The sequence below is a fragment of the Vidua chalybeata genome, chromosome 8 (genome assembly GCF_026979565.1).
Source record: "Vidua chalybeata isolate OUT-0048 chromosome 8, bVidCha1 merged haplotype, whole genome shotgun sequence".
Lineage (NCBI taxonomy): Eukaryota > Metazoa > Chordata > Aves > Passeriformes > Viduidae > Vidua > Vidua chalybeata.
Window position 1 is genome coordinate 21564937 of NC_071537.1, and position 13685 is coordinate 21578621.

Genomic DNA, 13685 nt, shown 5'->3' on the forward strand with positions numbered 1-13685 from the left:
ACTTGTTAAGAAACTAACTCTTAGATTTCCCTCAGTTTTTTCCCCAGCACATGTTTAGATGGTTCTCAACTGATGAAAGGTGGTGGTGGAGATATTTCTGCACAAGCTAAGGGTTTTCTGATTTCCAAGTCACCTCTGCTGAGTATTTATCAGTTCAGAGGACTGATGCCATCTGGCAAAGTGAGGAGAAAATGAGCTTGATCCTGTTTTACCCAGTTTTGGCATGACTGCCTGAAGTACCAATGCCACAGCTCCAGTGGGCTGTTGCAGTGTGTCACTCCTGCACTAATGCAGAAGGAGAAACCAGGAAGCAGGGGATATTCTTTTTAGTCAAGATGTATTTTCTCTTTGCTACAGCATCCTATGCACAGTTCAATCTTGTTCAACACTTAGACCTGTTGTGAGAGGTCCCCAGATTATTGCCTAGCACTCTGTATAAATAAAGACTTTATTTATTTTTAAATAAAGAGTGGAAGATCTGGGGGAAGAGTTGCAATAACCTTCAGCCCTTCCTGTCTCTTACAGGTCTCCCACATAAAGGTTTGGCCAGACTTCGTCCACATGCCCTGTGGGGTGTGTGCGTGTGCAGAGCAGGCGCCGCAGCTCCTCCAGGGATGCTGTCCCAGTGCTGCTCCCACTGTCGGGCATCCAGCTTGAGGCACTTCTTATCCTAGGCCGCCGTAAGTCCTGGCTGCACAAGGAGTCCCAGGCCATCCTGAAAGGAGAGAGAAGACATTCACCACCGGCCAGAGGTATTTCTGACAGGCCCCTTTCTTCCTGTCACTTTGTCAAAAAGTTGATTAAAACTTCATTATATTTTTAAAGATAATTTTCTTCTTAGGAAATGGGGAAGTTCCTACTACTGTCTGGAATTCTAAATGCTATTATTAGCACAGTGAAAAAGCCCAGCCCTTGATATGCCAGCATAAGGCTTCTGCTTTCACATGGAAAGAGGTAATGCTATGGAAAATGTCTTGTGTAAAAGGGTGTAGAAACAAAGAATTAACATGGTATGCTGGGATTTTCCTTTAACCAGGTAACTAGGGCTTCCTTATATATTCTTAATCTGATTTGTCTTCTAATTTGTTCAACAAACTGATCTGGACTGAGTAGAATCATTACTGCAAAATCTTATTCACTGGTCAGCTATTAATTGTCAGCTTCAATGACGAAAACTCTGTAAGGAGTAGTTTGGTTCTTTCCAATGATATTTACTGGCCATACTGGTTGTCCTCATGAGAAATGTTCATGGTAGAAAAATCTGGGTGAGTTACAGTGATTCCAGCTGAGCATTTCTATGAGCACTGACTAATTATTTTAGTAAGTTGTTTTAATTTGCATTCTTCTCCTCTCTGCTCCTTTTAAGAACTATCCCATTTCTAATCTTGAAGCAAGTACTTCATTTACAAGGAGAAACACTTTTTAAGGCATCACTTTATCTTTGGAATTACTATGTTTCCATATGGTACATTTCTTTAGAAACAGTGGTTCCTCTACAGTGTTAACTGTAGATTTGAACTGTTGGGAGGATTTTTTAAGAGGGTAATAGAAATTACATTTTTCCCAGAGTTATGTTCTAAGAAAATATTGTACTTCTTTTCTTGTATGTTCTAAAAATGACCCAAACACCTGCATTACAGAGATAGTAGGAAGTCTGTCAACTCATGAGCCTTAAAAAAGAAGCACCTGTCTAGGACATAGGTGAAGTTGTAGTCAGTGAGTCAAAGTCTTGCTCTGGCACTGCCTGAAGCATGTCTTCTACATAAATGGTTTGAGGAGTAGTTTGGGATAAAACAGTCCAGGGCAGCAAACCTGCAATCTTGCATCTTTCTGCTGAACATATCTACTGTTAACAAATAGGTTGTATTTAAGTTCAAGCACCTTCAATGACCATTTCTTTTCAAACACCAACTGTGGCGAAATGTTCTCCTAGTTTCCCCACCCAGGTATTTTCTCTAGCCTTAAGTTCACATTTTGGTGTAATTTTATTTTGCATGCACAAAGACCAAGCAAGAGGATCTGAAGGCTAGCCTGCTGTGGGAGCTCATTGCACCTTCATATTAATACAGTGCCTTGCTGAAGGGCAAATGGAGCAACTAATTCCCTGAAATATCCATAGAAAAGAAGGAGGGAAGTGTTAGGCCACAGAATGGTCCCTACAAGTCACCCTTCTGCCATGCATGTGGGGTGATCTGCCTTGCCACCCAGTAGCCAAGAGGAGCCCTCTGTCATTTCAGTACACTTTATCCTGCCACCTCCATGGCAGCTCTGGCATCTTGGATACAGTACGTTTTCACCAAGTGATGTTCCCAGAATGGTCTTGTATTGTTACAAGAGCTCCACTGTGGAATGTGCTCTCCTCCCAAATGTGCATATCTCCTCCAGTGTCAGCTTTTACTGTGGAAACAAAAGCAGATGTTCTTGCCCATTTTGGATGGCTTTATGCAAGAGGAGGCATGGAGGAATTCCCTACTGGAACAGGCATTTCCCATTTATTTCGATCACTGCTTTGACACTGGCCACCCCAGTGTCCCCTGTGCCAGCTCTGCCTGGCTCCTGCTGGTGATCTTGGACACTTCTCTGATCCCATAAAGGAGATCTGCAGCAGAAATGGGACTTGGATTTCCTGTGCCCTGACCACAGGGCCATCTGCCAGTTCATGAAGTATTTTCAAGAATAACAACCTCCTCCAGTCCTTCCCACCCCATAATATCTGCAGTAAATGTTCCCCTTTTTTGATGTACCTAATCCTTTGCAGGGTGGCTAATGACCACTCTAGGACACTTCTTACTCCCTGTAAAGTTGCTTTAAACTGTTTGTTTTTTTCTTATTCAGTACTGCCTGTTATCCTTTTCTCTTGCTCTCTCCACTGTATAAATACTTTGATTTTTCTATTACGTCAGAGGACTGAAGGCTGCTGTCAGCCTTGCTTTCCTAAGCCTCACAGGAGCTGGGCAGATAACTGTGACATACAGTGCACCTAAGGAAAAGGGCTCCTTCAAAGACTTGTTTTGTTTTGTTAGAATTGTTTCTAAAAGGGAACATAACTGCATAGGCTGGGCAAAAAGAGGTACTGTGTGCTACATGGATATTTAAAGCTGTGGAATAATAGTCTTTATAAGATGGGACTGCTTCTTCAGAATTATGCTAAGATGACTTTCAGCTTGTGCTCATATGGACATTGTATTATAGATAAGGAATTTACTCCTGTTGAAACATAGATGCGAACTGCTGATGGTGTGTACAAAACTTACTTCATTTTCATTCTGGTCACATGTTTTTTAATTGGAGAATAGCATCAGTTTCTATAAACTCTACATCCAATAAAAAGGAAAGACTTGAGTTCAAATTTCAAATGTGAAATAATGGTAACAGGCTGCAAATGACTCAAAATCAGAGAAGCCTCAGTAGGACTATTCAACTAATATATTGAACTATATTCAACTAATATATTGAATATTGAATGCATTGAAAAAAGAATAGCTTTCCATAGGAAATTTACAGACAGAAAAACAAGATTTTTTTTTTTTCTGAATAAATGACTACTCAGTTCTGGCATTAGTCTAACATCTTAACTCACTAAATGTATACATGCAAGTGTCATTACTGAAATGCACATGTTTAAGGAAAACAATGCTATGATTAAAATGTTCTGTAATGTTTTATAAGGAACATGGATAGATTAAAAAATTAGTGTGAAAGGAAAATTATTATTTGTAATAATGTGATGGCTGTTCATTTAAAAATATGTTTTTAATGATTCTCAGCTCACTTCCTCTATACTAACTTTTTGTAGTGGATCTGTTTCTAAGATGTGTGTTGTATGAATGAGCAATACAATTTTTAAATGCTGGTTTCTGGATGACATGAAACATTCCTGATCTTTGCTCTACTGGAGTTGTAGTATGGTAATTATTCAATCATATAGGAGAAAATTTGCCCTTATATTTATATTAATTTTGAATAGGCAGGTACTGCAACTGTAATTGTATCTGTACTATGCAATTGAATTTCCTTAATTACGACTAGCAGGAGGATTGCGATCAGAGGCCTGTGGCAAGCAGGTCATTCTGATGATGCAGAGTGACCTACAGTGTCACACAGGCTGCTGAGAGCAACCAGATCAATGGTTCCTAATATATCAACTATCCCAGGAAGAAAGTGGTCCTGTGAGAGGTCCAAGATAACATCTCCTTCATGACTAGAATTCCCTCTGCCCAGTAGGGAATGCCCCTATGGACTGCATACGCTATGGATGCTTTGGTTGGGTTTCAGTTAATTCAGGGACTACAGCTTTACCTATAACAGAATTGGTGCTATTCAGTGCCATGCTGGGGAGAGGGTCTTTAGAGCCTTTAGGTTCCTTTACAGGTGTCTCAGTCCTTGGAAACATGCCACCTTTTATCCAATTTCTCCAATTCCATGATATTTAATTAAACAATAGAATGAAAAGTCAGTGTAATTCGACAGTTTGTCATTAGCTTGATACAAGATCAAGTTGAGAGAATGGTATGAAGGCTGAGATGAAACAGCAGAAAATTCTGCAGCATGATGCTGTGGTAAGTCAGGAGGAAAAAGAAAATCTTTTGTCTTGGATATTTAGTAGAAAGCCTTTACAACATCTGCTTTAACTTGTATTTTCCAATGCCAAGATAAAGGAGGGACCTGTGTATACTATAAGGATGTTGATGTGTTCATTTCAATCAAGTGTCAAATATTTTAATCGTCCCAGGGCCTATGCTGGCTTTTCTGTATGGGTAGAACTTAGCCATTTTCTTATGACATTAGTAAAAATATTTCCGAGTCTTTAAATCCTGAGAACAAAGCAGCCTCCATCCTGTGTTTTCTCAAGCTGCTATGTGCTATAACCTTGCCATCCCAGTGAAGATATCAGTCTGGCTATACTTTGAATAGACTGATTTGTGGTGGTAGAAGACCAGGCTGAAGCTCAGGACTTGGCCAAGTAGGTCATGTCAAGTTCATGCCTATCATGTATTCAAAAGTCATAAACATTTCTCAGAAAGCCTATCCCCTGGAAAGGTTCCTCCAAGCTAACGTATGTTTGAGAGAGGGTTTTGTGCTGTTACATCGCCACACAAGTGACAAGTATTACTGTCATCATTCTTTCTTCCTTAGCGTTTAACCCAATAGTCTCACTGGAGTCATAATTTATCAATTGCTAGGAGCTCTACGAGATATAGATGGTATGAATCAAACAGCAATGACTGAGGTAGGGCTGGCTGGACTTGAAAGCTGAGACAGAGGCAGTGTCTAGGGAGGCACAAGGTATTTGAGTAGCCAACTGTTTGTAAGAAAATCTCTTCAGCAGCTGGAGGCTATAATCTGAACAGCACTTCCAAATTTAGTGGAGGCTTCCAGACCCATAAGTGTAACCTAGCTATGCATTTAGGGCAGTGCACTCACTTGGTGGGGCTTGGCAAAATCCATTAGGTGGACTTGCTCTCTACAGCTCACACAAGGCCTATGGTCAGGAGCAGACTAAATCTCTGTACTGGACAGCTTTGAGCAGCAAAAGGCAAAAACATTCAACATTTTTCCTCTTGATATTGCATTGATAAACATTTTCTGTTCTAACTTTAGAGGAATTATGATGCTTCCCAACTGATAAAGTAAAATCTCTGTGGAAAAATCTAGGGAAATCAGCAGCTACATTTTTGATACAAAGCACTACTCAAATGTAAGGAAAAATTTAATCAACCCATCCTGGTACTCAAATTGCTGAATTTACCACCGTTTCCACTGATGTTATGGATTGCCAGGCCTCAAAAGCCTCAAAATGTCTGATTTTTTCATAGCATGTCTGTGGGCCAGGCTGTAGTTCTCGAACCTAATGGTCTTGACTGTTTCAGGATGTACATTAGCATGCAGGCCCCAAGGCAGGGTGGCCTTGGAGTTTTTTGTGGGTTTTTTTTTTTGTGACTGTAGTATAAAATATTCACTTGTCATCAGCTGGTTAGTACATCTGTATTTACCAACCATGTGTGCAGCTCCTGACAGTGGCTAGACAGACTCAGCCGTCCTCTGATGTGCAGCAGTGTTGTACCAAGTGTGCAAAACCTGGCCACCTGCTGATTTTGCAAACCCTTCTGACTCTTGAATGTATGTTTATTTTATTCTTTAGCCATGGGAAACCAACTCTGTAGAGTTATTGCCCACACAGCAGCTTTGAGTGGATAAGAGAAGTGAAAAATATGAGCAGCAAAATTAATTTTCCCTGACCCATCCTTTCTTCACAAAATGCAAAACCATGGGTTGCTGTACCTGGTCATATATTTGTAATGTAAGTGGAATCCTAACCATGTTTATGAGTCAGGACAGAGGCATGGACAGAATCTGTGCCAGGTAGAGGAATGTACATGTAGTATGCTTTACAGAAACCATGGCTGATAGGTAGCACCACCACAAGGACTGCAGAGATAAGAGGTCATTTATACACCCCAAACTCTTCTGTGGCTTCTTCACCACTGAAGCTTGCATATATTTTGTTTCTGAATTGGACTTTTTATTTACTAGTTACAAATTTTACATGCCCTTTAATAGTGTGCATTGTAACTATTTAAAACTGAGCATTAAACAGGCCCAGACACTGTTAACAATCTGTATGTTACGATATATTCTGTTGTGTAACTGCTTGTTATAGCATCAGCTATTAAGAATTTATTACTGGTGCATTTTAGGTAGTGCTTTACAGTCATTTAATTATAGCCATCCAGCAATCATTACATAAATATGCATTGAGAGCAAGAACCCCAATGTAAGGTGACCCTAAAGGCTTCTACCTGCCAAGACCAGAGTTTGGGCCCTCAGGTGGCAATGATGTCATTGCATATGCAGGGAAACAGAGAGTTTAAGGCTGTACAGGGAGCTGTGTTCCTCCCAGCACTAGGTGTTCATGAAATCATCAGCTGGAGCAAGAGCACTGTAGAGCTCTAAGGACCTGAACTTGGCTATTGGCAAGCAAGAGCAAGTAAAGCAAAGTTGGTTCCCTTCCAGCCCTAGGCCCAGCAAAGATGTGGCTTTTGGCTGTGAGCACAGTTCAGCTGCAAAACTAGGCCCTCTGGAACCCACTGGTACCTCTACTCTCAGCTGCCAACTGCATCCTTACACCCATTAACCCAACCTGATCTGGTAGGCCAGCAGACACACTTCATATGACCCAAAGACAGTAGCTGGTCCAAAATGCATCTCCCACATCTCCATGCTATTTATGACTGCAGCACCATGCCCACATTTGAGAGTCTCTCTAGCTCCTGGGCAGGCTACTTGTCCTACTCAAATATTATTGCTGGTGTCCTCTCCTGCAATGGACTTCAGCTGTCAGACTTCACTGTCAGTTCTGACAGCCTCTAACTTCTTCCTCCATTCAATACTGACTTTTCACTACTTCTTGAGAAAAAAACCAAAAATCCCAATCTATAGCATTATAGCACTAAACAGTTCTTAGACATGCTATGAAACACTCTTGATATCACTATGCTTGCACTTCAAGACAAGCTTACCTAAAATTTAGTTGTTCGGTGTTAAGGCTGGTCTTCTTCTGGGCTCAAGAATTGTTACATCACTGTATCTCTCTTCCCTGCAGCAATAACATGTTGCGGGTGAAAACTGGTATTCTCTGAATTGGTAAGCTCTGTTTTTCCTCCTAAAAGCACCCTCAGAAACTTACTGAAAAGTTGAAGGATGAAACATTTCTGAAAGACAGGCTGGCAAGTTGATGCAGGTTGCTCTAAATCAGGAGCAACATGTGCCACTTTGATTTTCTCTTGGAGCTGCCAGTCGGAACCAGCTGGGTTGTCTGGCTGACACTGGTTTTTTTGGTACAACTACTCCAAAGCCCTCACCCTCCCTGAACAACATAAATCCTAGCTGCTTTTTCATGGCTTGTGGCAATGCTTTACCAATATTTGCTGCCTGCACTTGCAGGGAGCGTTTGTTGCTCTCGTTACTGGATGACGTTAGCACAGTATGACCCTGGGGAGAGGTACAAGCTTGGATTTATTCACAGATGGTCTGAAATGTGCTGAGTCTGTTCTCTGATGCAGACCTCGTGGCCCGGAGGCTCACCTTTGTGATGCTCTTCAACCTCACATTGTCACTGTGTGGGAGACAGCCTGTTCCTGCTGTAGCTCAAGCACATTCTCTGCTCCATCTCCATGGCTGTTTGGGCTGAAACTGCAACTACCACAGAGCCCGAGTCCTACACTCTTTTGGATACAATCCTTTGTAAGGAATGTTGACTTGGACATCACATGTCCAACTGAACACAACATGAGAAAGCCAGGTGGGCTGCATCGAGCACAGAGCTTGCTCAAAGAAGGACAAAGTATCACTTGGGTGTTGTTTCCAGTCTCTCAGCTATGGTTTCATTCTTCAGATTTATTCCATGTTGCATATTCTTAATCTAGCCTCATATAATTTTCCCAGGTTACCTTCTAAAATGACCTTAAATCATGTTTATTTCCTGCTTTGGCAAGGTTTAGAGGCCAAGGATTTCCTGTGCTGTGCCTTGCACAAAACCCCAGTTGGAATGCAGTCCCTTAGGTCAGCATCCTGTGGCCCAAGAGAGTTTAGTAGCCCACATCTGAAGGTGAATGAGGCTGCTGTTAACAATAACTAATACAGCAGTGTCCTCCAGCCCAGAACTGAAAACATCAGGCTTCAGAATTCAAAGAATCCCATTACAAATGAATGGTTTCTGCCCCAAGGATCTAACCAAAAGGATGGCACAATGCTAAGCCTTCCTCCCCTGTGACTAGCTCTGGTATGCTCTTCTATCTTAAAAACAATATATTGCTGCTTTTTTTTTTTCCTTGTGTCTCTTCTGTTAGAGGGCATTGTAAGTTTCACTGCTCTTTGTTCTTGTCCTGTGGTCTCTACCAGCACCACAAAGACTCTATGCTACCCAACTTAGAGGAGAGAGCAGACACTTATCCCCTACACTGGCATAGCAGGAAGGTTGAGTAAACTGCTAGGAAGTAAGATGGGAAACAGCAGGAGGTAGGCAGCCAAGATTCCCTGGTGTTTCTTGGGCAATGGAATGCCTTTCATACATGTTATTACAGTGATCCTGTGAGGAACAGTGCTGTTCCCACTGCACAGGTGGAGATGGTGAAGTTAAGCTTGACTATTTTTCTCTATCTCTCCCCAAGTGTGAGCTGGAGGCAGCTGAAGGGCAGAGTGCTGCCAAACACTGTAGCGATAGCTGGACCTGAGTGAAGAGTTGCCCTTGGGTTTAATGTGGGTCAAAAGCCTTCACTCACCACTAGTGAGCAAAAGGCAGCTTACAATAGGAGGTGAGTAACCATCAAGGTTGGACTTCCATGCTCTTGGGGACAAGGATTTTAGGAATGTTTGGCAGATATTGACTTCAATACTCAAAAGAAAATTTAGAACACATTAAATCAAACCAAGGACAAAAAACCTTTTTATCACTGTTCTCCTGATACCCTTCTTTCTGTGCTTGCAAAGTCTTTTTCTTACAGTTATTTAAAAAAAATAATAGTACGATCTCTTATTAAATGCAGAAACATTACGGCTTTAAAGCAACTGTGCTGTCTAATTGTTTCTTTATCTTTCTCTCACCCCAGCCTCTCTGATCTGAGACTTGCTAGCAATTTGATAGCCATGGCAAGATGTGGAGAGGTCTGGAAGGTTAGTTCCAGTAGCCTCTGTTTCACACCAGTGTCTTCTGGCAGAAGGATAAACCACAGACAGAGCTTATTGCAAGTTCCTGTGGCCCAGGTTTCTGGCTACAAAACTGGGAAGGATAAACACCTTCTTAAGCACTGCAAGACAGAACAACAGAAAGGAATGGAAATCTGCTCATAATGCAATGGCTAGAAGCAATCCAGCTGGTTTGTTTTATTCCCACCATGAGAACTATGGTCAGTCCCAGTGCAAGCTTGGCCACCTGTCAGATCAAGTTTGTGAACTCAGGCTGATAGGCATTTGACACGCTCTTGTCTTGGAGCATGCTGGTATGATCAATGCAAATTCCTCCTACAGCAGTGACACAATGTGTACGCTACCCATGCAGTCACAGATGCCCCTCATAAATCATTAAAATACCAGCTAGTTCTAATCAGATCCTTTGAGTTATAACGTAATAACACTATTTGAGAACTAAAACCAAGTTAGTAAATCAAGTTAGTACGGAGGTCAGAGTGAGACTGAATACAGCTGAAACTTGCTTGCTTATGTGTGTATAGTCTAAGAGATGCAAGGGAAGGAGATGAAATCCCAAGTTAGCTAAGCAAATTGCTTTCTTCTTATTGTAAAATCTAAGTCTGTGGAGGGGGAAAAAATAGAAATTCATCATAGTCTGTAGCAGAGCTGATTTGAGGTCTAGAATTTCCCAGCAATTGCGTTAGCTCTTGGGATTATAGATATTTCTGATCATTTGTCCTCCAGGTTAACTCTTACCATTTTTGTAAAACAAACCAGCAGTTAAAAATATGTCCCCCAAATGTCATCGATCACCTACTACAAAAACAGAACATATTTTCTTCTATAGCATAGAGACCACGTAACTTCTAATAACAAAAAAAAAAAAAAAAAACCAAAAAAAAAAAAAACCAAAAAAAAAATCAAATCATATTAGAAGGCAGATGTTGTGGCTGCATTCTTCAGTGCAACCTGGGACACAACAGGAACCTTTGTGAAAGGGAGGCTGCAGTGCCCAAGTGCTGGGAACCCCTAAGTTTATGTGCTGGGGTGCTACTGCATAGATGCAAATAATCAATGCTTTCTTTTCTGTATGGAAAAGGTTGAGGGCCATCTAAATTTTTTGAGTGTTATCTGACTCAGAGGACAACATGGTATGGGGTATGGCCAACCTCCACAGCGAACAAGTAGTTTAGCCACTAGAAATGGTATCTGTCAAAGAATAATACTGAAGGCTAACTTCCCCATTTATGCTATATTTGCATGTACATTTTGTTTCTTATGTTATACTTAAAAGAGACAGTAACTGTTTCTTCCCTCATGGCAAAGACAGTCTGGAGCAGAGGATCCTGCTCTGCTTAGGCTGTGTCATTCTCAGTACTGCTGAGTACTTCCTCATGTTTACTTTGTACTTCTCCCTTAAACCTCTCTGTCCTGAACTGGAGTAACTTGGCATCTGAGTTATACCTATGGAGCCATATTTCTCTAATGGTCTGCAGAGAAGGCTCCCAGAGGCCCAGCTGTGGTAGCCTCCTTTCAGTCACAAACATCATCAGAACAGGACTTTGCTCTAATCCTGTGAAAGCTTGTTATTCTGGGCACAGGCTTAGCTTTTGGGAGGTGCAAGTCATATGAACTCTTGGGGTTCATGCTGGCAACTCCTGAGCTGAAACATCTGGTGATGCAAACCACTAATGGTGATGCAAACCAGTGATCCAGAAAGTCACCATAAACCAGTGAACAAAGTCTCCATGAGTCACTGGCAGTAAATAAAAGAACTAGCAAAAACCAAGGCAGTAAGTAACAGGTGGGGAACAGAATGAAACTTGGCCTATTTGAATGATGCACCAACAGCTCCAAACTAGGTGCATGTATGGAGCACGAATTAATATTAAAATGGATTAATATTGTGTTTTATTTCTAATTAAACCTCAAGCAAGTCTGAATTTCTCTCAAACCTGGTAGCGAAATAGTTGAAACATAGAAGGAAAAACAATGATCAGTTTCATTAGAGGTGCAGCACAGCTTGGTGTGGGGAACTTAATGAAGATTTGTTGGTCAACAACAATCTCCAACTCACTTAACATGCTCTCCATTTAATTTGTTCTGCTATTGCAAATGTGGATCCCCAAAGTCAGACTCAGTTTTCATGGCTCTTGTAGTCTCTGCAGTGTCAGCAGAAAGCACAAACCAAAGACTTAGAGGACTTGAGCAATGTATATTTCTCTTAACGAAATCCAAACCCAGGTGACATTTCTGGGAGAGAGGGAACAGGAAATGGAGTCCCTTTGGGGGGCAGGGGCTTTTCACAACACTCAGAAACTTGGCCCACATTTCTGGTCTCCTCCCTTTCTTCTCCACAAAGGGCTTGTAGCATTTTTAGACAAACTTGGATCCACTGTATGTTGTTGAGAGAACCTGCTGGGAAATTAGGTGACTCCTGCACTCCAGGGCAGAGGAAATGTGTGTTTCTGCTTTGTGTTTTTAGGAAAGTAGGAAGATGAAATTCAAAATAAAACACAACAGATGGGAATCTCACAGAGACAGACACTGGGAAATGTTTAGACAAGCTTTGTTCCCAGTTCTTGAGCTCAGAATTTAGCCACTAAGCTGCAGAGAGACTTCAGAAAGACAATGAAATGCATTTTGGCTTCAAATACAGTTCCTCCAGATTCCAATGAGAGTTGTGCACGTGAATCTGAAGGCAGAGTATAGCCAGCAGTATGGGGAATAGATGTAATATGAGAAACTCTTATGCTATATTATTATAGTCTGAATTGTTTCCATCATTTTGGGTTAAGTAATTCCCCACTATCCATCTCTGAAGTGCAAACAGTACAGCCTTGATGTGCCCAAGGGAAAGGAAGCAAACCAGCCTTTGAATCTTTACCCAACCTTACTGCTCATATTTTGCTTTCAGTGAGTAAGTGTTCAAATCCTTTAATACTTCATTCCCATAAAAATATATTTACCAGGGGTTTTTGTGGCAGCAGTGAGGCTGTGTTTATTATTTTAGGAACACCACACGACTGGCTTTAGAGAAAAGACAAGGCAGGAGCATGGAGTGCTGTAAATCTATCAGAGAACAGCATGTTTTCCACCTGTTGTGGCAGCAACCACAATAACAGATGCACATAATAATTACCTGTACCTCAAAGGCAGTACCAAGTCCTGCACCTTCTGCTCCCCACCTAGCAGAGAGCTTGGTAACAGAATTACAAAAGAGGAGCATTGAGACAGAGCACGTAGTGCTTTGTGAAGAATAAAAAAGCAGCTCTTATTAAAAAGAAACTGGAAAGTGGAAGATGAGAAGGAAAGATCTGAGGCACCATGATGCTAAAAGAAGAGTGGAGCTAAGGAACTCCAAGAGTGTGTCTTTTTTTTAGAGTGGCAGTCAGGTTTTTGCTAATACCCTTTCCAAAGCTGCTTTCGTTTGTACTCGCAACATTAGAGCTAATTTCTACTGATAAACAGGTGCCCCACACACCTGGAGCCCATTCCTTCCAGAGATGGATGATTCTGCAGTGGCAAGAGGGGCACACAGGATAAGGGCCTCATCTCAAGTGACACCATGAATGACCATGACTGTGTGCCAGTACCATGTTCCTATTCCTCTCTTTGCTGCCTGGCACTGGGATTGTGCTGGAGCTACATTTTGCCCCATTTGTCCCCCAGAGCACCTGGTGTAAGAAGGGCAGGGGACAGTACAGGGAGAAAGGATGCATGGCAGGCAAAATGTTTTGGTCTTTCCTGCTTAAGTGCTGAGGCTTGTAAGGATTTCATTCTCCTCTTCCTCCGACTACCAAAAGGAAAGTGGTGACATTTGGCTGGGGGAGGAGGACTTCGCCTGTGGAGTGATTTGTACCATGGTAGTTCCTTGTTGCACAAAGGAACAGATCCTTCCTAGGAAGGATTTGTAGGGGAAATTATCTCAGATCCCATTTAATCTTGACAGAAGATGATGATGAGAAGACTGTGTGCTGAGTTGGAGTTTTCCTTTG

At 41.7% G+C, this 13685-nt stretch overlaps 1 protein-coding gene across 12 annotated transcripts in view; it reads right to left on the reverse strand.

Moving 5' to 3' along the window:
* The window catches only part of DUSP29 (dual specificity phosphatase 29), a 63973-nt gene that overhangs the window by 48847 nt on the left and 1441 nt on the right, over positions 1–13685 (reverse strand). For 4 of the 12 annotated variants that reach the window (XM_053949524.1, XM_053949522.1, XM_053949517.1 and 1 more), the window contains exon 2: positions 524–715. In XM_053949524.1, the coding sequence (XP_053805499.1) occupies positions 524–714 (191 nt within the window). In that variant the 5' untranslated portion in view covers position 715. Of the gene's footprint in view, positions 1–500; positions 716–1686; positions 1847–7520; positions 7598–7687; positions 7711–13685 lie in introns of those variants that run through there. The other 8 variants (XM_053949516.1, XM_053949518.1, XM_053949515.1 and 5 more) reach the window with 6 other exon arrangements.